At 37.9% G+C, this 25,000-nt stretch overlaps 3 protein-coding genes across 10 annotated transcripts in view; 2 read left to right on the forward strand and 1 right to left on the reverse strand.

The window, feature by feature from the left end:
• Positions 1-18,887, forward strand: LOC109931677 (AMMECR nuclear protein 1). 2 transcript variants are annotated; one of them, XM_048604900.1, is made up of 5 exons: positions 1-1,109; positions 13,650-13,764; positions 16,546-16,636; positions 16,862-16,958; positions 17,099-17,217. In XM_048604900.1, exons 2-5 carry the CDS (start codon positions 13,678-13,680, stop codon positions 17,148-17,150), a joined length of 327 nt encoding a protein of 108 aa, XP_048460857.1. In that variant the 5' UTR covers positions 1-1,109; positions 13,650-13,677; the 3' UTR covers positions 17,151-17,217. The 2 variants fall into 2 exon arrangements, with proteins under 2 accessions (XP_048460857.1, XP_048460856.1); XM_048604899.1 differs by lacking the exon at positions 17,099-17,217 and adding an exon at positions 18,292-18,887 and having other exon boundaries at positions 883-1,109.
• LOC109931670 (transmembrane protein 164) overlaps positions 1-25,000 on the forward strand; it is a 228,283-nt gene that overhangs the window by 195,634 nt on the left and 7,649 nt on the right. The window lies entirely within an intron of this gene.
• The window catches only part of LOC125480980 (AMMECR1-like protein), a 150,063-nt gene that overhangs the window by 75,033 nt on the left and 50,030 nt on the right, over positions 1-25,000 (reverse strand). The gene's annotated exons all lie outside the window — the stretch shown is intronic.

Below are 25,000 nucleotides of genomic sequence, written 5' to 3' on the forward strand. Positions count from 1 at the left end.
ATATGAGCTGTAGCTTGTACTTTTAGGTGCAAATTGAATAACTAATTATTAGAGCTATAACAAAAAAATTGATATCTAATCATAAATGATTCTTCAGCATTTTGTGGTGCAGCCTAGATCTAATGATTCTTTGCTGTTGGACTTCTAACAGAACTGTAGGTGGAAATTCTTAAAAGTACATGAAAAAAATTTAGAATTCTCTTTTTTAGTTCTGGCAAAATTTCCAAACTCTGGGGTAAACCTGGAAATTTGCATCATCTACATATGGTGCTTCATGACTATCTGTGAAGGACTGTTTCACCTAATTGTCCTGATGTTTTGTGGAGTCATCTTAAAGAGAAGGTATGTTAACGTCTGCAGACTTGATCCAATATTATATGAGAGTTTGGCTGTTTCAGAGTCTTTCTTTATCATGTGACTTCTGTTTAATTTTTAAGTATGTTCAGGGTGTTACAACGTATAAACATTAAGTGTAGGAAAAGAAAATGCAAAAAAATTAAATTTGAATTGTTCTAGTTGGCAGCCAGCCCAGAAGCTGACCATCATCTTCCTGGTTATAAAATTCTCTGGTCTGCCGTTCTCGTGTAGAAGAGAGGGACAACAGAGTGGACAGCTCTTGTTATAGTGACTAAGAGTGAATAATATGTATGTACCGTTATAATAAATACTGTTTGGAAGATCTGTGTCAGGGTGGAATGCCTCATCATGGTGCTGGGACTAATACTATTCTGTTTTTTTTAACAAAAATTAGGAAGAACTGCGGATGCTGTAAATCAGGAAACAAAACAAATTGCTGGAAAAGCTCAGCAGGTCTGGCAGTATCTGTGAAGGAAAAAGAGTCAGAACTGAGGAAAGGTCACTGGACCCGAAACGTTAACTGTTTTTTTTCCTAATTTTTGATTTAAGAACTTGGTGCAATGTGGTTAATATTGCACTTGCTTTCAAATCAGCAGGATAGGTGAAACTGGAGGAGGTGGTTGAGAAATTACAGAATGAATTGGCTGAAGGGAGAAGACCGATAATGAGATGAAATTTAATGCAGACAAATGTAAAGTGCTTCACATAGGAAGGAAAAATTGGCAACATACGTGCTATGAATGATGAAATAGGTAAGGATGAAGTTATGAGAATATAGAATATGTCGGAGGATGTAATAATCAAACTTTTATAGGCACCTTTGTCTTATTTCACCTTGAATACTCTATCTAGTTATGATAGCCAAGAAACTAGGGGCATTAAATGCTCGCAGCAGTACAGGGAATTGTTATGATGCTGATGTGTGTTGTCAAGGATCAGAGTAGCAAAGAAAGTAGAGAAACATGCTTATTTCAGCCTGTAAAGCAGGCATCTGAGAAAGGACCTTTGTCTAGGATATATGCAATTGAAATGACTTTTTTTTAGCTAATCTAAAACATTCTATTTCTACTGCCAATTTTAATTTAATATAAACTTGGATTTAAACTATTAAAAGAAAATTTTAGGGCTGAGGTCAGGAAATAATACTCCACATAATTTTTACATAAATTATCCCCCAGTGCTACTTATTTTGTATTTATGAAACATTGCTGCCTTTGAATCCCAAATTGTACCAAATGTAGTCATCACACTGTACTTTGTACAGTAGATGCTTTCAGATCCTCGAGTAACCTCCGCTATCTTTTTAAGCTCTTGCAGTGCTCAAGATCTCTCTTCTTTCAACTGTGATTTCTTGTTCACCTTGCATTTATTTTACTCCACCATTGGTTGGCTCTTTAAGCTGCTTAGACTCTTAAGCACTGGAATTACCTAACTAAATCTTTCTGCCACTCTATCCTTCACTCCTTTTTAAGACCTCCCCCAAAGCCTACATCGTGTTATTAATCACCCATCTAAATATCATCTTATGGCTCTCAGTTTTGTTTGTTTACAGCTCTCTATGATACTTCAGCTGCTTTCCCACATTAAAGATGGTGGTATTGATGTGGGTTTTTATTAAACTTATAAAAAGGACTCCGCACAGGAGCTTGGAGATTTAAGTCATGTTTGCAGATATCCGTAATAAGGATGTATTGTGTGTCGTCATTGAGAGCCAATATATGGTATACTCCAGTCAACTTTCAGTAGTGTTCAACACTCTCTCAATTGTTTTTAAACATTTCTGAAAATTTGTTTCTGTACTTCTGCCAAATGTAAGGAAAGTAATGTTGCTAACTAGTAACTGCAATTCAAAGAATTGCTCACTGTTGGTGAAGCAGTGAGTTCATATATCTGAATTCCTAAAAGGTGCTATAAAATGCAACTTTTAAATATATCTCTGTTTGGCTTTTGATTTCATCTAAAATTTGACTACACTAAGTGCGTCTATTCAGATTCCAGGATTGAATTACTGATCTCTTGGGACAAGACAACACTATTGCAGTTATAAATCTGCCTTTTTTAATAGAGGCAAAGGAGTGACTAGATTAAATGAGGAACAAGGGAATGCAAAATTTAATTTCCATCTTGATTTTTTTGAGCCATTTAAAATAGTTAACTTTGAATTTTCAGGGAGGAAATGTTGAAGCTAGAAAGGCATGAATGATTTATTGCTGTTTTTAAAATCTTAACTCTAGTGCTGTTCTAAACATTGCTTGAAAATGACTTTCTTCTATTCAAGCTTCCGTTCTTTCTCTGTTGCTACAATGTGAAATTAGATTTTCGATTTTTTTCGTTCTTAATGGGAGCAAAAACATCAAAATATCTTTAGTTCCCTGGAGAAGGTGTGATGAATGCTATTTTAATCACTGTAGACTGTGTGATGAAAGTACTCCCACAATTACATTTTTGTTAAAGAGTTCAGAATTTTAATGTTGAGATTTATGAGGGAATGATGATAAATATCCACATTGGAATGCTCTGAGAATCATAGGGCGCCTTAGAGAAAATTGCATTTGCTGCTCTCCTCGTCAAGGAGCTTGAAGTTCTGCGCAACCCTTCATTAAGTTACTGTTTTATATTTTGTGGACAGTGTACACTTCAGCCACAAAATGCTGGTGCAGGGAGATGGTGGAGGGTGTGGATATTTAGGATACAAATAAGGTGTGCGTACACATGGTATTTTATTTTAATTTCCATTAAGTAATGTGATGCCTAAATGTCAGTAGTCTAATCAGCTGTGTTTAGAACCTTAACTGTAGTATTTAATTGGTAGACTGATATTTGACTGTTTACACTTTTTATTTCATTTAACTGCTCAAGTTTAGAGTGTGGAAGAATGCCATTCCAGTTTTGTTTTTGACTATTTCCCCTATTTGCGCTGTTCCTATTTCAAATATTTATCCTCTATATTAAAAGATGCAATAGTCTCCAGAAAAACATTGTACTGTGCAGCATGCATCACTATCTTTGTGACCATTTCAAGTTAACACCTTGTTACTGACTCCCCAACTGAACTAAGCAATATTTCTCAGTTTATGCTGACAAAACTCTTCAAGGTTATAAAAATGTAATGAAACTTAGTTTCTGAGAAGATTTGTAGCTTGGCTTATGGATGAGGTTACAGACGTGCGCTCTGAGCTGTTGGGTTTGGTTGCAAACGTTTTGTCACCCTGCTAGGTAACATCGTCAGTGTGCCTTCGCTGAAGCCTCAGTGTTCTGTCCCGCTTGTTATTTATGTGCCTCAGTTTGGGGTGTTTTGGTACCACTTCCGGTTCTGTTTCTCAGCAGTTTGTACACCCCGCATCTAATTCAATATTCAATTCCTGGTTAGAATACCAGGCCTCCAGGAATTCCCTGGTGTGTCTTTGTCTGGCTTGTGTAATTACGGCTGTGTTGTCCCAGTCAAATTTATATCCTTCATTGTCTGTGTGTAGCGAGACAAGTGAGAATTGGTGGTGTCTCTTGGTGGCTAGTTGGTGTTCGTGTATCCGTGTTGTCAGTTTTCTTCTGGATTGGCCTATGTAGTGTTTCTCTCAGTATTTCATATATTACACTGGTTTTCCTGGTTTTGGGTATGAGATCCTTTACATTCATCAGGTAGCTGTCGTAGGGTGTTTGTTGGTTTGTGGGCTACCCTGATACCTAGGGGTCTGAGTAGTCTTGTGGTCATCTCTGAAATGTCCTTGATGTACAATAGAGTGACTAGTGAGTCTGGTTGTGTTGTGTCTTCCTGTTGTGGTCTGTCTTGGAGGTAACGGCGGATTGTGCTTTTCAGGTATCCATTCCTTTTGAAGACTTTGTATACGTGCTCCTGTTCTGCTTTGTGTAGTTCTGGGTTGCTGCAATGTGTTGTGGCATATAAATAACAAGCGGGACAGAATGCAGATGCTTCACCAGAGGCACACTGACGATGTTACCTAGCAGGGTGGTAAAATGTTTGCAACCAAACCCACCGGCTTGGCGAGTATGTCTACAACCTTGTAATAAAACCTCTATTTTCAGGGAGGTGGTTAGTTCCGTTGTCTAGCTGATTGATGTATAGCTCAGACTAGCATCAAGATCACAAGATTATATTCCCATTGTGGCTAAAGTAATCTTGAGGCTGCATCTTTGTCCTATCCTATAATAAAATCACTATCTAGTTGGGGGGGAAAAAGTCTCCCCTTGGCCTTGTGAGCTATAATTCCCCATTGTCGGCACTATGCTATGGAGAATAAGAAGTAATACCATAAGTGAGGGCAGAGCAGTGGGGACTTCTATTATTGGAAAGGTGTGCTTTTGATTTATTGCATTATGTATTTCAGTTCCTGAAAAATTAGAATATCTTGCATTCATAATGCTCAATTATTTGTATTATTAAAGTAACTGATTAAATTGAACTCATTTTGCTAAATAGAATATTTAAAATGCCCAAGAAGTTATAAGGAAAGCTTTTTTCAATTTTAGTCACTAACTGGAGCATGCTCCAGACTTGCTATGTCAGATAGCTTTAGAATCGTAACTGTATCGGCCACAATATAGGTTCTTCACTAATTGTGTGGGAAAATAGCAAGCATCACAAACTCTCTAACTCTAAACACCTTAATGGGTGCATTACCTGCAATACCTGTATGTATTACAAAGTAGTGTGTGATTTAGGATATACTCCCATGTAGTCAACACTACGACAAAGCCATTTCCACTTAGATGCATCTTTTGGCAATATTACTGTTTGCAATGTTGTGCTGACTTCGCTTGCTGACACGGAAGTGGAACAAGCAGCAATGTAAACATGAAATTCTGCTGTCAGGTTCCAAATGATTGAGAGTACTGCAAGGGCACGTCCATGAAGGCAAGGGATAGTAGAATAGTTTTTAAATTGTAGCCAAGTACGATCAATTTGTATGTTGTAACAAAATTAAAACAATTTATGGCCAATACAGAGTGCTTTCCAAATCTATTGCAGTTTAGGTACCCTTTACTGTTTAATTTCTACAGTACTAATGAACTGTAGATTTGATTCCAACTCTACTATGAGTATTTGTTTTCCTCTTTTAATAAAACAAGTCCAAATCAAATGTTGAGGTGAAGCCCACATGGTCCAGAGTCAAGGGGTGGCATGAACTGGGTTGGAAGGACTGTTATTCAGAAATTATTCTATATTTTTCTAATTTGTTCTTATGATCTATAATGCTGGACTTTTTATTTCTTTTTTTTTCCTAATTTTTTCCCTAAGAATTGGTGTTTAAGAAACTGCACCTTTAGTACCTAAGTAGCGACTTGCAAAGTTTTCACTGTGCTTATTTGAGTACATGTGACAATAAAGCTTATTCTATTCTAAATATTAACTGCAGTTCCATGTGTTCTTTTTTCATCCCTGTAAGGTTCAATACCATTTGTTTGGTAGCAAAACTAGGATCTCTAACAGGGAAAATGGATGCACTGCTATAATATTTCATTGAAATAGGGTTTCAGTCAGATTCCAACTTAATCTTGTGTCTCTTTTAAAAATTGCACATCACTCTCATGACCAGAGAACATGAGGACAGTGTCAGAAGTTTCTTTTGGTACCAATGGAATGAAACTGCCTTTCACCCTCCCCCAGTAGTTATTCCTGACCAACTAAACGCATTTCTTTAGTTGCTCATTGCGGGGCTTAGCATTTAAAAACGTAAAATATGTAACTTACAATTGCAATAAATTGCCACTGTAGAAAGGGCTTCAGAAGGAAAAGAGGAAAGGCAGAATGAGCATATAATACAAGATCAGCCAGAAGTATAAACCTTTCTTTCACTGTTTCACACTGAGCCTGCTTTTTTTTTTAAAATAGTTCTGTTTCCTATTTGAAACTGTTACTAGCAAACTTGACTGGCTTATGGAAAATACCTGCAAAGTGAAAACTAATTTCTTGTCAGTTTCAGATTGTAAAGAACCTGCAATGCTTTGCTGAATAAACTATCTCAAATCTGGTAATCTTTGATGCATGTAAGAAGCATCATGCTTGTTGAATTTATAACTTGTTCAGAAATCAGGAGTGAATTATTCTGTCTGCATATCTCTCATTTTGAACTTTGCCAAATTTCTGCAGTATTTTTCCTTTCACCCCTCTAACTAGAGCATTTTTAAACTACAATGAAAACAATGAACAATCTCCTTTCTTTCAGTTTTCTTCTTGTTTGAAACAGATTATAGCATAATGTCTATGAACTGTACCAAAGTTGTCACATTATGTACGAATGCAATTCATTTTTGAGTGAAACTTTTCACTTTCATTTTGGGCTTTGGTTTAGACATGTTTAAATTTCTAATTTTATGGTAGTCTTATAAATACACAGATATGAACTTTATACAGTTAGAGCACCCAAAAAGTGTATACTTGTGCAGCTCTAGCGTTTAAATTCTCATGCGGTCACCTGAATGTTTTTTTCATTTATTCCTTAATTTCACCCCATCACATGTTGCAGTAAAATTCCTCAAGCAAGTAATTGACCAGTATCTGCCCTCTCCAAATTGTTGTTACTTAATATATTGTTTTGATGCTTATTGTAAGGTTTGCCTAAACATTTTATGTAGCTGGGAGTGCTGAAAAATAACGAGTTCAAAACTGCTTAATATGCATTTTTCATTTGGTATCGATGAGTAGTTATTGGGGAAGCAAAATAATCCTGTGATGTTTATCCATAGAAATATCTAAAAGTATGTTTGTAGTGAATGTCCAAGTCCAATTGCCACATCGCAAGGAATTAAATCCTGTCTGTGGTGCTAGATTTAATTGGTGTTGTCTGAAACCTTTTGAGAAAGGGACATGGTTGTAGTTCTTTTTGACAGACAACTTGGTGACTGGGTCTATGGACTTCATGTGTGCTATATGTTTCAGTCTGCACTGAGTGTTCTGATAACATTTTGTGCTGGTCAATTGATTTCAAAACGGAAACCAGTTCCATACTTCAAAATGTAGCTGTTATTTTCAAAGCAATGTTCAGAACAAGTCTCTGATTTCTCCTTTTTTTAAGTATTGAGAACTATAAAATGTATACAGATATACATGATTCACTATTTGCTGTTCCTTCATTTGTGACCCAGCAGGAGGTCAGAATTAGAGTGTAGATGACTTTGTTTTTGTTTTGGGGGCGGAGGGGGAGCAGGGGGGTGTGGTGGGAGGAGGAGGAGATTAGAGATAGGATTGGGCAAAGCCATAAAAAAAAGTGTTAAACGATGGAGAGAATTTTGAAAGCATGATGTTTTTCTTTTTACTGTGTAACTAGTGTAGGACAGCAAGCTCAGTGATAATGGAGAATTGAATTTGCAAGTTCAGACACGCAAACGCAGTTATAAATTACCTCCAGTTTATAATGGCACAAATGTGAGAATTCACCGAGTGCATTGGAATAGTCGAGTCTGGAGGTAATAAAGGAATGAATGCGGGTTTAGTAGCTGCTAAATAGAGATTACCTGACTTTAGCTATGTTTTAATACTGGAAATAAGTAGTCTTCGTGATGGCACGACTACAAGGTCAGGCAATCGTCTTGGCATCAATTCTGACACCAAGGTAGTAAACAGACTGGCTTAACCTCCAACTGCTGCCATGAAAGAGAGCCAGTAACAAACTTTGGAGTTAATACTGTAAACAATGACTTCAGCATTTCCAGGATTGAGTTGAAGGAAATTTCTGCTAGCATTGAATGTTAGGTATATGTTAATTCAGCAACAGTTGAGGACTCTAGATTTGCTGGTGAGGTAGAGCTGACTTTTGTCAGTGTATTTGTGAAAACTAGTGCTATCCCTTCAAATGCTTTGTCTAAACAGTGCAAATGAGAGCATGAGATAACAAGGTGTAGAGCAGGATGAATACAGCAGGCCAAGCAGCATCAGAGGAGCAGGAAGGCTGACGTTTCGGGCCGAGGCCCTTCTTCAGAAATGAGAGCATGTTGTTTTAAAAATTCATCAATGTGTGATATGGACATCAGATGCTTTCCCAGCATTTATTGCCCATCCCCAATTTCCCTAAAGATAGTGATGAGCAGTCTTGAACTTCTGTAGTCTTCCAACATTGGGGCACCCATAATGCTGTTAAGGAGTTCCAGAATTTTCACCAAGTAACAGTGAAGAAATGGCAGTGTGCTTCCAGGTCACGAATTGGAGGAACCTTTGTAGGTGATGTTCCTAAACATTAGCAGCCCTTGTCCTTGTAAGTTGTAGAAGTCGCAGGTTTGGGGCGTCACGTTGATGATGCTTGGTCAGTTACTATAGTGCATTCTTGTAGGTTGTGTACAGTTCTGCCGCTAGCTGTTGCTCATGAAAGGGATGAATAATTAACAGATGAATAGGTGTTGAAGTGCACCATTCAGGTTTTCAAGCCTGCAGTACCATCCATTGAGATCATAGCTGAACTGTTTGTGTTTTGAAGGTGGTGGTGGATGGGATTCCAGTTAAGCTGGAATCTTTGTCTTGAATGGTGTTGAGCTTGTTGGAGTTATACCCATTCAGACAATTGCAGAATATTCAGTCACATTTCTGACTTGTTCTTTGTGGAATCTAACAGGCTTTGGGGAGTCCAAAGGTGAGTTACTCCCATCCTCTGTCCTTTTTTGTAGGCGCAGTGTTCATATAGCTTGTCCAGCTCAATGGTAAACATGGGGATGTTAATAATGAGGCACACAGCGATGTCTGTGCCAGTGAACTTCTAGGCATAAATGGTTAGATTCTCTTTTGGAGGGCATCATGACCTTGCAGTTGTGTGGCATATATATTACTTTCACTTGCCAGCCCAAGCCTAGATAAAGTCTAGGTCTTGCTGCATGTAGATGTAGCCTGCTTCAGTATCTGAGGAGTTATAAATAGTATTGAATATTGTGCAACTAACAGGAAACATTCTCACTTTTGACCTCCTAGTGGAGAGAAGGTCATTGATGAAGCAGCTGAAGGTGGTGGGTCCAGAACACCATACTGAGAAATTCTGGGAAGTTTTTGTGGTGTGGTGGTAAGTGTCCCTACTTTGGGGCTAGAAGTCAGAATTCAAATCCCACCTACTGTAGGGGCGTTTCATAACATATTTGAACAGGTTGATTTTAAAACAAATCTACACAGGAATTCCAGAGATGTACTAGTGCTAAGATGATTGACCTCCAGCAGCCAGCTCTGTATAGCTCCAACCAGTAAAGCTGAGGGAAGGGCCAAGGAAATGATCCATGGGATATACTGGAGATAATGATGCAGGAGCAGGAAGTGAAACCTTTTCTTAAAAAAAAAAATTCTCTAGCTGTGATTAGACTGATAAGAATGGAACTGAGAGGAGATCCCTATCGTGATCTTTATTTAATAGCGGAGCAAGCTCAAATGGCCAAATGATCTCTTCCTACCCTCCAATTATGTTCTTATGAATAGGCTTTCATTACGTAGTGAGGTGAGGTTCAGTGCATCATCTGCTGTGGAAATATTGTGGAGAATAGGGGACTGATTGCTATACAGTTGAAACTTTGAAGATGATGTTGGAAGTAAAAAGGAGGATAGTATTTCTGCCAGGTGCAGACATGGGAGGAATATGATTATAAGGCAAGAGAGGGGCATTTGGGAGGTGACTGATTCAAGATTAGAGTGCATGTACTCCTCTTCAGATCCCTGTATTACTTCATCAAAAAGGTGAATTAAGTTAGTTAAACTTTATTTGCCTGGACAAATTGCATTTATTCAAGAGATTATTTATTTTGTTCCAGGAGATATTTTTAAAAGCTGTCAAGTACCCATTTGACTGAGGGTCTTGTGGTGCAATGGTAGCGTCCCTGCCTCTGAGCCAAGAGGTCTGGTTTCAAGTCCCACCCACTCCAGATGTGTATTATATCTCTGAACAGGTGGTTGGAAAATATCAAAAATAAACCCATTTAGCTGAGGGTCTTGTTGCAGTGTCCTGACCTCTGGGCCAGAAGGCCTTGGTTTAAGTTCCACCACCTCTAAAATTGTGTCATAATATGTCAAATAGGATGATTGAAGTATCTACCCTTCAGCTATAGTTGGGTTTTTAGATGAACTCAATATTAAAGGTGTGTACCATCTGGAATTCTCTATTCTTCAACTCCAGGTAATGTTAGAAAATTGCCAGTGCTTCTGCAATTACTGCTTTTGTTTTCCTCGGTATACTTGGATGTATCTGATTAATGCTATTGACTTATCAACTTGTAGGTACAGACAGCTTTTCTATTCTGACCTCTTATTAACTTTTAACCAGTCCAGTGTCTCAATTACCTCCCTTGACTTTGACAATATCTTTGTACTTGGTTTAAAAAAAAATGCAAAAATTCATCTCAGCAATGACCCCACCTCCAAGTGCAAATTCCATTTTGATTCGTAATTGGCACCACCATTTATTTTACAACATTTTTACTATTTGTATGCCTAAAGAAGCCTTTCTTGGAATCTCTTTAACTGGGTCTATTCTCTCTCCTTTTTTTTTTTAAGTTCTCATTACTTTTTTCACTTCCCTCTGAACTACTTGTATTCAACATTGATCTTGTTTGTATTATCAATCTGACATCTGTCATGGGCACCCTTTTCCTACTTCAGTGTATTGTCATCAATTTTGCCATCAGGGAGCTCTGAATATGCTTATTTTGCCTTTTCATCCTTGTGGGACTGTGCTTCCACTGTACCTAAATATATCCTTAATGACAGATCATTACAATTTTGCCTAGCAAGCTTGAATTCTAATTTACTCCAGCCAGGTCTGTGCTCTCTCAACTTCCCTCTGACCTCTGTTTCAAAATATTGATATCCCTCCTCTTCTCTTTCCTTTCCTTCTGGGTATCTTTCCTATGCATTGTCTATCTAAAGTTATTTAGAACCCAGTCTTACCTGCTTTTTGATCCAGTATTGCTGTGATGTCCTATCACCCCCTTGTCTGTCCAAACCAACAGCTCACCAATCATAATTATCACTCTCCCTGTGTTCACATACTTGCAGTCTAAACCTAATTTAGAACTTGTATTTACTCTTTCTATTACCTAATGCCTGTACTGTTACTTGCTCTAGTGTTATCTAGTGCCCCTTCTGACATTCCCAATCCTTTGTGCAACTTGTTTTTCCCATTTAATGTTGGATTTCATAGTTGAAACCTTCTCGGTAGCACATGCCATTTATCCTGCAAGGTCATTGAACTAGTCAGCATGGGCACTGGTGTGTTCCAACTGTCCTCCTTTACCATCCAGCCACACGTGCATCTGCTTAACCACCTTCTAATTCTGTACCCTCTCGTGTGTAGCATATTAAAATGTAGGACCACAGTTTTTTTAATCTCTCTTGGTCCTAAAACGTATCTGCCTGTTGCCTGCTTGTTGCACAATGAATTGTTCTCAGAAACCAAATACAGTTTGAACTTATCCTCCAAGCTGCCTTTGCCAGTTTGATTCATCAAACCTGTGAAGTTTAAAATCTCTTATAAATATTGCAGTATCTTTCTTACAAGTTTTCATTACAGCTTGATTTATGTTCTCTCCTATAGTATAGCTATTGTCAGGGGGCCTATAAATCGCCCACACCAGTGACTACTTCCATTGTTTTCTCTTACCTCCAACCAAACTGCTTTTACATTTTGACCCTCCAAACCCAAGATCAGCTCTCGTCGTCATTTCAACCTTTATCAACAGCCAAAATTCAAAAGCCATATTAATTGAAATAAGAGACCATTTTGCAAATTGCGTTCCAGAAGTATAGTAAGAAGTCAGCTATCCATTTTAACAATTTGTCTGTTTAAAATAAAAAATCATTTCTGATATGCATGATTTAGTTGATGAAATCCCACGCCTGTGATCACAAGAAGTCCTTTGAATCTTTGTGCATTTTATACACTGCATATTAGAATGTAAGAAATGATTGAAACTCATGGCCTACATTTTTAACGCATGATGGTACTCAATTTGGTGTGTCATCATAACATTGAATTACTTTGGAAAAGCAGTGCATTCATTTATCAGTGAAGTGCAATATACTATGCAATAAACTATAGAAATAATTAACTTATGTCATGTTCAGGTTTCTCAGTGCAAGTTCTCAAAACTTGCATGGGAAGTTTTAGACTCTGTTTTTAAAATTACATTCTATTTCATTCCATGAAAGTAAAGGAGGAGATATCTCTAAAATACGTTTTTATGTATATACTATTATTTCTGGTCGAATGCAGAATTTTGCAAAGCCTGTTGAATTGGATCTCTTGGGAACTGTAGAACACATCTGAAAGTTGTGTGAGCAAACTGTTATCTTGGTATTGTAACCCAGTCACTTACTCTCAAACTGAGTTTAATGCCAGTGCCTGATGGTTCTGATATGCATTGTCTCTCAAAATTCCACATACACAAATTGCAGAATCATGGACCAGAATTGGGGTAGCCATGCATGGGTTCCCTCATTGATTTTGAGACTGATGCTAGCTTCTGCAGATGCATGTGCGCAGTCAAACGCTTAAATCCAGAAGTTGTTCTGAGATAGTATACCCTATGGAAAATGACAATGAAAATCTTTGCAGATTGAAATCAAATAGAAATCACTGAACTTCTGAGAGAATGTGTTCTTTTATACTGTTAACCTTAGAATCATAAAATGCCTATGTTGGAGGAAGAGGCCATTTGGCCTTCCAAAGAGCATCCTACCTAGACCTAGACCCCCACCCTATTCCCATATCCCTGCATTTACCATGGTTAAGCCACCCTACCTGCTTATCTTTGGGTTATGGGAGGAAACCCACACAGATTCGGAGAATGTGCAAACTTTGCGCATACAGCCTTGTAAGCACAACTGAAAAAGTTGAATCTTGTTGGCTGAAGTGCACTTGGATTATTAATGGCATTCTAATTTCATAATTATGGCTGAGAAACCCCTCTAGCTTTGACAGACTAATTTTATTTTAGTAGGATATCAAATGTCTCCATGATAAATGCTGCTTAATTTTTAGTTTGCTTGATATTTCAGCTTCTACCTTGCAGGTACCCCAATCACTTTTCCATTTAAAGCAAACGATAGTCAGTGCATTTACTTTCTTGTCAGCCATCTGTGATTACTTGAATGTGGTTAATGATGTCAAGTAAGTAGGCAGCTGATGTTGCTCACCATTGGAGACTCCTTGAGTTTATCTTGTGCCATATTGAAACTGTTATCAGAAAAGGAACAGAGGTCCAGCAGTGTTCTTCTTCTCATTCGGCAGCCAAATATGAAATCCAGGTCAATGAGTTCATGATTTTGTAATGGTCTGGATTTCAGTTTCAACAAGGGCTTTTTCTGTCTCCTGTAGTGCCCTTAAAGACAGTCGCTTTCCTCCAATGACGAGGGAAGAATTACCACGGCTTTTTTGCTCGGTGTCTCTTCTTACCAACTTTGAAGATGTTGGAGATTACTTAGATTGGGAGGTATGTAATTTTTACTGAATCTACATCCTGGAAATACTAATGCTTTAAATTTACACTAACGTGCTTCAAAATAACTTCGAATTGCATTCTCCAGAGGTTGCGGCAGCAATTTTCAAACAGTAATTTTTTTTCTTTTTAAGTAGTTTAATAGCAATTTGGGAGGTTCTTTTTTGCAATAATTTTAAGCCGTTGTATCCCACTTGGGCAGGAGGATGGAGTTTTAATTGATGACATACTTGACGTACCCCATAACCCTATATCAAAATTATGCATTTATTCCTTTTGGCTAGTTGGCATTTACTGTCTATTCCAGAGTGCAGGAGATTTTGTACATCACTGCCTTAATCTCTGATGGCCTTAATGCTGTTGACACTCTGCATTATGGAACCTTTTTTTAAAAGAATTACATTTAAGGTGGAAAATAGAAACAAGTAGGATCAGACAGCCTCTTAGACATGTTCCACCATTCTGTTGGATCATAACTGGACTAATCCTCGATGGCCTTAATCTGGCTTCTTCCATATCACCTGACACCCTTAACTTGTATCTGTTGCACTTGGTCTTCAAAATTTCAATTGATCCAGCATTCATGGCTGTTCATAGGAATATTCCACACTTGCACTGTATTTTTGAATGGACAATATATGCTACTTGATTTGGCTCTGAATTGACTTTGTTCTAATCTTGAAATTTTCAAATTCCGAGGTTATTGAAGCCATAATAATATAGCAAATGTACAATTGAAGCTTGCGTTTCTAATGTGAATTTAACGTTGTACGAAGTTTCAAAGGAGCATAACTAGATTTAGAAGAATGGCAATAAAGAAATTATTAGATGATTGAAAGCTAAAAACGGGGGTTGTAATGTTTTTATAAGAAAAATAAAGTTGGAGGAAGCTGCAGATGAAAAGTGATTAGAACTTGTATGTTGTGGATCAAGGATCTCATACAGCTCAAAAAAAAAGTATTGCATGAGAGATTTCGGGCAAGATGGAATCCAGTGCATGGAAATTTGGGCAAATTAAGAGTTTATAAAGAATAGCAAACAGGCAGGATGAAAAGTTAGAACTGTCGAATTGTGAGTTGGAAAAATGCACACGGAAAGGGTTTTAGTTGTGGAGTGGTTGATGTAGATACAGTGCAGACAATGGTCATGAGTGGCCCTGAGTCACCTTGATAGGTTTAAAGCTCATTAGTTTTAGGTAGCATCAAGATTGCACACAGGGTGGGTCAGTGAAAATTAGAATATGAACTACAAGGGCTAAGACCAACTGCTTCGACCTTCAGTGTTGAACTGAATTTGTTTTGTCCAATATACGTTTCACAACTTGTCAGTGCAGAGGCAGTCAGAATATTGAATTGGAAGTAATGTGCAAAGAAGGAGCGGAAGTAGACCAATCGGTGGTTCAAGCTTGCTCTGCTGTTCGATAAGGTATTTGCTGATCTGATTGTGGCCTTGACTGTACATTTCTGCTTACGTCTGATAACCTTAATCCTTGCCTAATAATGGTTAATTTACTTCTGCCTTAAAAAAAGAAATCAGTGACTGTGTCTCCATTGCTTTGTGGGGTGAAGAGTTTTGGAGACTTGCAACCCTCTGACTACATAACCACTCTTTTTTTTGTTTTGAAAAAACCCATCTGGTTCAGCAATGTCCTTTTTAGGGATGTAAATCTGCCATCCTTGCTGATCTGGTCTACATGTGACTCCAGAGTCAAAGCAATGTACTTTTACTGTTAACTGCCCTCTAGGCAACTGGGGGGGATGGGCCGTAAGCGCTAGCCTAGCCAGCGATGTCCAGATCCTAAGAATGATTTTTCTTTAGAAATTGCTGAAAGTGAGTAAACAGTTATAATACTTCTGAATTCAAATTAATTAAAACAATGAATGAAACGTAGTTTGCTATCTAGACCCCATGCATTTAGTGTTTTTAATCCTCTCTGGCATCAATTTTTAACCCTTCTGATTCCCTATTATCGTAAATGCTAGTTAAGATATTCTGCACATTTTACAGCAGGTTTAGAAATGTATATACTGATACCTATTGTTTTGGCACTAATATACTTGTATTTGTCCAGACAAATCCTGAAATTGCATTGATGCTTGCATTACTTTTTAGATCAATTTACCGCTGTACCCAACAAATTTAATTAGGATTAAATCTCCATCTATTTTGAGCAAACATCAGAAGCTAGTGTTATTTGCCAGTTGTTCGGTCAAGATTGTGGCTCCTTTTTGCAACTCATTTCAATCTAATATAGTAATAATGCTGTTTATTTCAATTTACCAGTGGCATTCTTCCATACAATAGTATCAACATGCACAAGGGTATGGGGTTTTTTGGACAGTAATGGTATGTAGGGATATATGGAAAAGGTAAGAGATTGGCACTAGATAATGGAGCTGGACTAGGTAGTAGAGCTGGTGTATGGTGATTCAGTCTTCATGGTAGATGACATTGACTTATCTCCATGTCTGTTTGTTTTATACTATAATTCCATTCCCCTGTTCTTTGTCACACTGGATTTTTTTATTCTTCAAATCTTTGTTGAATTTTCTCCATTAGGATTTAATCTGCCTCTATTGTTCATGTTTGAATTGCCTTTCTTAGAGCAGTATGAAATTGCTGAATGGTCCTGCATTGGATATTTAATTTGTATCATGGAAAAATCATCTCTTGACCAAAGGATTGTCATAGGAAAAGTCAAGTCTAAATGAAGTACTGAAACCTCAGTTTAATTTTCACATATCTCATTCTAATGAAGCTGCCATTTTCTTCCAGGTGGGTGTACATGGCATTAGAATAGAATTCATCAATGAAAAAGGATCAAAACGCACCGCCACATACCTGCCGGAGGTTGCGAAGGAGCAAGGTCAATGTTGTGTTTTATGTACAGTATAACATGGATTTCCCTTGTTTCCAATTTTAAGTAACTTTGTATATGTTTTCTGCATTTAACTTTGCCGCGTTACTACAAATGCTTATTTTAAAAATAGTGACTGGATTGCAATCTGTGGCCTGATGCTCCTATGCTTGTTTGTAATAAAGGTAAATTTTCTTCCAAGGCTTAAGATCTTGCGTTTATAATTTTCTACAGGTTGGGACCACATTCAAACCATAGATTCCTTGCTACGAAAGGGAGGCTACAAGCCTCCCATCACGAATGACTTTAGGAAGACCATTAAACTGACCAGGTAAATACACTCTCAAATTCGTCTGCCCTTAAATATAAAAAATTGAATCAAATTTAGTTTACTTAAAGCAGAACAATTTTAATGTGCTTTTACCCATAGTTTCAAAAAGCTATTGAATTGTTTCACTCCTTTTACATTAGGCTTGCCTACTTGGAGCCCCATTTAAACAATTCCAAAACTGGTAACATTTGAGGACCATTGCAGTGATTGTTGAACAGCAAGGATTCCTAGAAAATAAATAGTTTAAGATCTGCGTGAATCTGCTTTTACAAATCTCTTACTCTAGAAGATTTCAAGAGTAAATATACTTTTGGTACTTCTTGGTTAGTGATATTTATTCAAATATTCATGTCATGATGTACTAGAGTGAACTATCTAAAACTTTGTGTAGTTGCAATTTTACTGCTAATTGAAATTTGACTACCCCAAAAATCCACCTTAAAGTACAATGATACACCTGAACTGCATTATTTCTCTGACCAGCATACTTTCACTCAATTAAAAATATATCAATCGTTGCTTCTGCTCCCATAGAGTTGTCAGTAAATTGGGTTACACTTATTTTTCAGCTCTTGTGTAAAGCTCCCCACAATAATTAAGAGTTGCCATATTTTCACAAATCCAAATATTGGTGGAGAAAAGGTTCAAGAAAAGGAACTGGTAGTTTTAAAATTATTTCTTAAGCAATACCTACATTAAACAAAAGTACGTTTTTGAGCTTTTGCAGCGAGAAATAAAACTAATCCCTCTGTTCACGCTATACCTTTGAAGCAAAACCTGAGAACTTAAATATAAACACATTAGGGCTGCATTAGTTCCTGAGAGAACATCTGATAAAGAAATAGTCTCATTAATCATGTTGGATACAATATAAACATTGTATAGAAGATCATTGTCACAGTGAAGCAATCATATTTTATACAAATTTTGAAGTAACTTGCCTGAGCAGTTTCAGCCGGAACTTTAAGCTTGTAGAAGATAGGGCACCTCCAGATGAATGCTGGGAAACTGCATCATTGGTGTTGACTTCCTTACTGGATGTTTGCAGAAGTGATTTTTGTTTTTCATTTATAGCTTATCTACATGGCATTAGTTCTGCTAGTATATTTTGATAACTGTGTGTGACCACAAGTTGTTTGTCAGATTCCTTTTGATGCACTATTTTGATAGATTGGAAAAATGTCCCTAAATTGTCATTGCAAGAATCTAGCAGTGAAAATTTTTAACATTTGTTCCGTTTCTGAAAAGTTGACTTTTGCTAATGTTCAAAAGAAAGTAGGATATCTTCCTGGAATTATAAATATAATGTTCTTTCTTTATCTGACACCTGAAGTGAGTTGGACCTTGATTCCATACTGGCTCATCCTTATCTCGAACTTCAACAGGAATATATATTAACCAGAGGTAACTCTCATCTATCAAATGCAAGAATAAAAATATTGTATAACATTCAGATAAAGCCTGATGGCTTGTATGTAGTGTGTCCGTTTGAGGCAGGAATGAAAACTTTTTACTCTAGGTCAAATCAAATTGAGTGTTGTAACCTATTGATATCCCACATCTGCACATGACTTCACCCAGTTAAAGCTGTATTTCTGGTAAAAGTTAGTCATTTGAGATCTCTAGAGAAATAAAAAAGAACCAAAACAAACTCAGCAGAGTTAATGTTTCAGGTCCAGTAACCCTTTTTTAGAACTAGTCTTTTTTTAAACAAAAAAGTAATAAATCCACCCGCTCTAGAAACAGTCTGGCCATAAAAAAAAACACAATTGGGCATGGTGTGGTGACACAGTGGTTAGCGCTGCTGCCTCACAGGACCCACGTTTGATTCCATCCTCTAGCAACCGTATGATGTTTGCACATTCTCCCCGTGTCTGCCTGGGTTTCTTCTTGCTGCTTCGGTTTCCTCCAACATTCCAAAAAATGTGCAGGATAGGTGGATTGGCCATGCTAAATTGCCCATAGTGTCCAGAGATGTGAAAGTTTGGTGGATTGGCCGTAGGGGATGGGTCTGGGTGGGATGCGATTTGGAGGGTCGTTGTGGACTTGATGGGCCAAATGGCCTGCTTCCACACTGGAAGGATTCTATGACTGTCATAAGTAGTGTGTCATTGAGTAAAAGAAGACTGAAGCAGCATTCTTCCTTGAGCTTTACAAGGGTTCTCATTTGCCATTTTTCTTTACATATGGCTTTAGGTGCAACTGAATCAACTGTGCACAAGATTTTGCCTGAAATCATTCTGCATGTAAACCCTGAAAGCTGCATTTCAGGGCGCCAATCTGATATTAAGAATAAAATGTGGAAAAGTTAAAAGGGTTTTAACTTCTAGTCTGGCTTTTTTGGACATGTACATATGAGAATACTTTTGTCATAATGCCCAAGATATTAGTACAGTAATTCTGATTTATTAGTTTAAGAAGTTGTAGTTCAAGGCTCAAAAACACAGATCTAGATTTAATATACTGCATCTATAACAAACGTACTGTACACCTCATCATACAAGTTGTTGGCTTTTGTTAGAATTCTCTCCTTTTCATCCAGCAAAGCAATTTATTGGTGTTGGATATCAGCCTCCATAACACCCACAATCGTCTTGTCATCAATCCTTTCATATATAACAATGAATATGCCATACCAGTGCTTTTTTAGCTGCACAAGTCACATCCAATTTCTGCAATCTCATCTTTAACTGTTGAGCTGAATATTTCACAATTCCTCATCCAGTTTTTCAATTCTCTGCTAGATTCAAGGTGTATATTTATTCTTACTGAATACTTATCTATATCTATATTACATTTAACAATTCAGTCCTTTAAATTTAGAATTCCTATTTATTCTTATTCTAAAACTTTGTTTTAAAACCCTTGGAAGCAGATAAAAAGCAGAGCAAGTCTATTTCTCGGACTAACTGGAACAAATTGTCTCAACTACTATCAAACCGTGTGCCTCTCTTGGTGGTGTGAAATTTATTTGCTTATATAAAAGTCCATACCCGGCCATCTTGCATGGAGTACAGAATGTTTGTTTATTTTTCCTGACTGCGATCTTCAATTACAGTCATTACAATCTCTACTTAATTATGAACATCTACCTCCTGATGTTTCTGGACAATCACTCCCACCTCCTTAATATTCACACAAGATCCTTAGATAGCACTTTCCAAACCCATGACCACTTCAATCAAGAAGAACAAGGGCAGCAGATACAAGGGAAGACCACCACCTTCAATTTCTCCTCCAAGCCAGTCACCACCCCAACTTTGGAAACACCTTGCCGTTCCTTCAATGACTGGGTCACAATCCTGGAATTCCCTCCATAATGGCATTTTGGGTCAACCTACAGCACATGGACTGCAGTAATTCAAGAAAGCAGCTCTCCACCACTTTGTCAAAGGCAACTAGGGACAGGCAATAAATGCTGGCCATCCAGCAACGCCTACAACTCGCAATGAATTTTTAAAGGAAACTCTCCTTATGTTCCATCTTAGTGATCTACCTTCTTTTTAAACATCACTTACTGCTAAAACTCTCATCCATGCGTTTCGTCATCTTGAGCCTCGACCATTGCAATATTATCCCCCCGCTTCATAAACTTGAGCTGACCGAAATTGTTACGGCTGTCCTATTCTATGCCTGATGTCAACTTCTGATCAATCCTGTTATAGCTGTGAACTTCATTAGTTCTGTGCCCCACCTGTCTGCCCAAGTGCAAGCACTTAAATGCTCCTATTTAAGTGCCTTCATTGCCTAACTCATGCCTATTTTTTAAACTCCTGCAGTTCTATAATAACATCTACCCAAACCCTGACTCTAGCTTTTTGTCCATTAACTACCTTCTAATCAGTAAACCCAGTGAAATAACTTGTTTAAAAGCAAACATTAGCATTATAACCAGGGTTTGGGACGTAAACATGTTGAAAAATGTTAGAACAGACTCATGAAACTGCTCCTATGATGCTGCTTGGCCTGTGTTCATCCAGCTCTGCACCTTGTTGTCTCATGAAACTTGCTGTTGTTTATTTGGTCATTTGTGTTTGAAGTTTCTGCCCTTGCCTATAGGTGGTTTTTCAGGTAATTGCCATAGGTGCCACAGTCAATTATTAGCCACCTTGAATAAAGATAACAGAATGGACTGCGACTGCAGAAAAATACTTGCAACTCAGTGGAGTCTCCCTCAGAATGCAAATTTAAGGGATATGTATTTGAAACTCTATTAATAGAGATTTGGGGATGTATAACAACACCAGGACTTTTTGATTGCTGTTAAGACTGACCATTTAGAAAGCACATCATAGTTTGATGTCTGTGCCCTGTTGATGTAGCCAAAGCACTTTGTTATATTCCCCTTCTGATTGTTCAGTGTGCTCTGTTTCCACTTGACTGCCTGCACATTGAACCTCATTGAAGATCTATTGGTGCGTTTTAAGTGTTCTTACATTTGCATGACAGCAAGCTTCACCGTGGCACTCAAATAGATAGTTTGTCCAGAAATGTCATAGCTTGGCTTGCTTAAATAAATGAGTACCGGGAGCACTGATCAGAGGAATGCAAAACTGATTAAATATTCGCATTAACTATAATTGAATAAGCTATGTAATAAAAGGGTACGTGGAGAAGTAGAAGACGGTCAGGGAGGCCATCTGGCTAGTCCGTAAAACCCAGCACACCTGACACTGACTCCCCATGTGCCTTCAGTTGACAAATTTGATGTCAGCAGGTTTTTTTTTTTAAAGCAGTTTTTCTCCAATTACAGATGTACATTATAAGCAGCCTTGACCCCTGCACTGATGAAATTGGCGACTTATTGGTGATTCATTGGGATAGATATCCATGAGATCCCTGCTGGGAGTCTTTTCCGCCAGGCTTCATGTGAAACAAAGCAGTACCCAGTCCACCATCTTCCCAGCTCTGAACAAAGCCCGATCAGATAGAGGGTGGGCAGGATCTGACAGCTTGCTCACCATATGTAAATAAATAATTAATATCAGGCAATCTTGTTAAAGCTTTCACGGTGTTTCCATTGTTAGCAAGTGGTATTGTTCACTCAAATAAATCCAATGTCTTTACTAAACAGGACTTCCCTCCTGAAAACCCATTCTTGATTTTCATGTTTTAACCACATTGTTAATTACATGTTTGTTTTTCAGGATGTCACTCAGTATTTTTAACTTCCTGTCCTATACATTCCTCAATTGCCTGTATGACTGAAAATTGTATTATGTTAGTTATTTTCCAATCTTTGGGTAAGGTGTTATTTCTGATGATTCACTAAAGATAGCGACCAGTATGTAATCTGACTTTTGGCAGCTCCACTTTATCCATGCCCTTTTGGAAGGTAAAGTGAGCGGAGGGTGGGATGTGAATAATGTTTTAACTTGAGTACACTTCTGACTTTGTTTGTTTGTTTTATCTGACGTTTCCAGTTCTTTTTAGTAACTCCAGTCTCTTTCCTTCAACCCCATAAATTTGAAGATCTGTATGAAAAGCACTAAGTATGTTTTCCAGTGTTGATGCTCGCTTGATACCAAGTTTGGCCACACCATTTTCTTATTGCAAATATGCATTTTCAGAAATGTTAGTCTCTCATTTCCTTTTAATCTAAGTTGGTTTCCTATTTTAGCTGCCCTGAATAATCTCACCTCTTTTTTTGTTTGCTTTGTATTGGTCTAACATGCTATTTTGTAGATTTAATTGTTAGTCATTTATTTTGGCTCTCCTGTCATGTACTGATTCTTCTGTCACATTGCCCTTTGTTGTTCTTTCTTAATGATATGTTGGTTTTGTACTCTAGTATAAAGGTAAAGTCACCACAGTCCTACTGGACCATGAGGTTGTTCGCTCATTACAGAGAGAACTGGTGGAGGGTTGCCATGCCTCAGGCGAGGGGAGTGGTTGAGAAGGAAAATACTTTGTGGTAACCCTAGCTGGTGTGGGAAATTGAACCCACGCTGTTGGCATCACTCTATCACAAATGAGCCATTCAGCCATCTGAGCTTTCTGACCCCTCTACTCTTGTATATAGCATTATTTTTAAAAAAAAAGGTAATCTATGCCTGGTCAATTTAATCTCCCCTCCCCCGACCCCATCCCAAAACCAGCCCAGCTCGTACCCACCTCCCTAACCTGTCCTCCCACCTATCCACTCCTCCCACCTCAAGCCCCACCCCCACCCCCATCTTCTACCTACTAGCCTCATCCCGCTCCCTTGACCTGTCCGTCCTCCCTGGACCGACCTATCCCTCCCTAACTCCCCACCTACACTCACTTTTACTGGCTCCATCCCCGCCTCCTTGACCTGTCTGTCTCCTCTCCACCTATCTTCTCCTTTTATCCATCTTCTATCCGCCTTCCCCTTTCTCCCTATTTATTTCAGAATCCTCTTTCCCTCCCCATTTCTGAAGAAGGGTCTAGACCCGAAACATCAGCTTTCCTGCTCCTCTGATGCTGCTAGGCCTGCTGTGTTCATGTAGCTCTACACCTTTTTTGTCTCAGATTCTCCAGCATCGGTAGTTCCTACTATCTCTGTAACATTTTAACAGTCCAGTCTGGTTTTCTAAAGCTGATAGACTCCCCCTTCCTTAATTTCTATCATTTGTAAATGCTTCCTGTCTATGTTCCTCTTCCTGTCTAAACCTCAACTTTATCTTCGCGTTATGGAGATAACACTTCTTGTCCAGGCCTGCTTTACCATCATGTAGTTGTTACTTAATAACTCTGCCTATATGAATTTGTTACATTGGAACATAAAAGAATCTCCATGTTCATGAAATATCAGCATTGTTACGAGAGAGGCCGATTTTCACTTCAATCAAAAAAAAAAAGCTGCGGTTGCTAGAAAAATTCAGGTCTGGCAGCATTTGTGTGGAGAGAAAGCCAAAGTTAATACTTCAGACCTAGTAACCCCTCCTCCTCCATTTTAATCAAATTTATATAACAAAGAATACAATGCACCACCTCGTTTGAATTTTATAGGTCTGCAAGATACTATAAATCTGTTATTACAAACTTGTATTATTACTTAATCAAGTTTCTGATTTCTGATAGCATAGTTTTTCTATGAACCGCAAGAATACTTCTATAGCATTTCAATACCTGTTATGTAAATGGATTACAAAAAATAGTCCATTATGCACCTTTTGGCTGTTGCGCACTAAGATCCTTACATTGTGTTTCTGTTCCCTTTGCATACCCAGAGGCCATAGTACAGATGGTAAACTTGTGTGTTGACATTTAATGTCATACAAAAGGATAGCCTTCTCTAGCAAGAACTTCCAGGCCCCCACTACGTTGATGCTTTTTCCACTGCTGTGTGGAACATTCGAGATATTCATTTATCAATGCTGTATTTATTTGTATCTTCGTACTGTGTGTAGTTTGCCTGCCGTTATCAAATCTTTATTTGTGCCACAATAATATCTGGCTAATATATATTTTCGGCCAACATAATGTTTTCATGCTATCAAAGTTTACCTGTTCTGAAAGGGTGGTAACACTAGTCCATACAATTTAAATAGTTTGCGCCAGTTTTATTCAGCATTTTTTTTTATTAAAAGAAACCTCTCCTACCCAATCTTTGCTAACTGAATATTGACCTGACTAATCTGCCACTCCCAATGAAGGCACTGAGAATAATCCTTAAATTACAAGGGCCCCAATTATTTGATGCTGTTGATTTCTATATAATCCATAAATTTTGGCTATTTACACTCTGATTTCAGATTTATTTCCTCGATTGTATCCTCCTCGTTGTAATTCCAGGAGGTAATGCACCCTTTGAGGCTCTCCAACAACAGCCTGTCAATCCCCTAATTATAGAATTCCCTCTTAGCTAGCACTCACCTATTCTGACAGTGAGTGTCTTCTTTCTTTCCCTGGTAATCCCTACAACTGTGGTTCTAGAATGTTGCTTTATATTTCCTGCATTATAAGTGAATTCATTTTGGAGACAGAAGTAGTACTTTCAGGGTGTTATGACAAAGGTTAGAGATTGTGCTGTTGTTCTGTAGTGCCACACTCCATTGGTCCCTAAATATATTTAAATA

Source organism: Rhincodon typus, chromosome 14, assembly GCF_021869965.1.
Source record: "Rhincodon typus isolate 14 chromosome 14, sRhiTyp1.1, whole genome shotgun sequence".
In the NCBI taxonomy this organism is placed as follows: domain Eukaryota; kingdom Metazoa; phylum Chordata; class Chondrichthyes; order Orectolobiformes; family Rhincodontidae; genus Rhincodon; species Rhincodon typus.

Bases quoted from the DNA above. Each gene is read 5' to 3' on its own strand.
- LOC109931677 (XM_048604899.1), top strand. From the start codon at position 13,678: ATGACGAGGGAAGAATTACCACGGCTTTTTTGCTCGGTGTCTCTTCTT. The intron at 16,637-16,861 runs GTCAATGTTGTG...AATTTTCTACAG, and splicing joins GGAGGTTGCGAAGGAGCAAG to GTTGGGACCACATTCAAACC. The intron at 16,959-18,291 runs GTAAATACACTC...TGACACCTGAAG, and splicing joins AAGACCATTAAACTGACCAG to TGAGTTGGACCTTGATTCCA.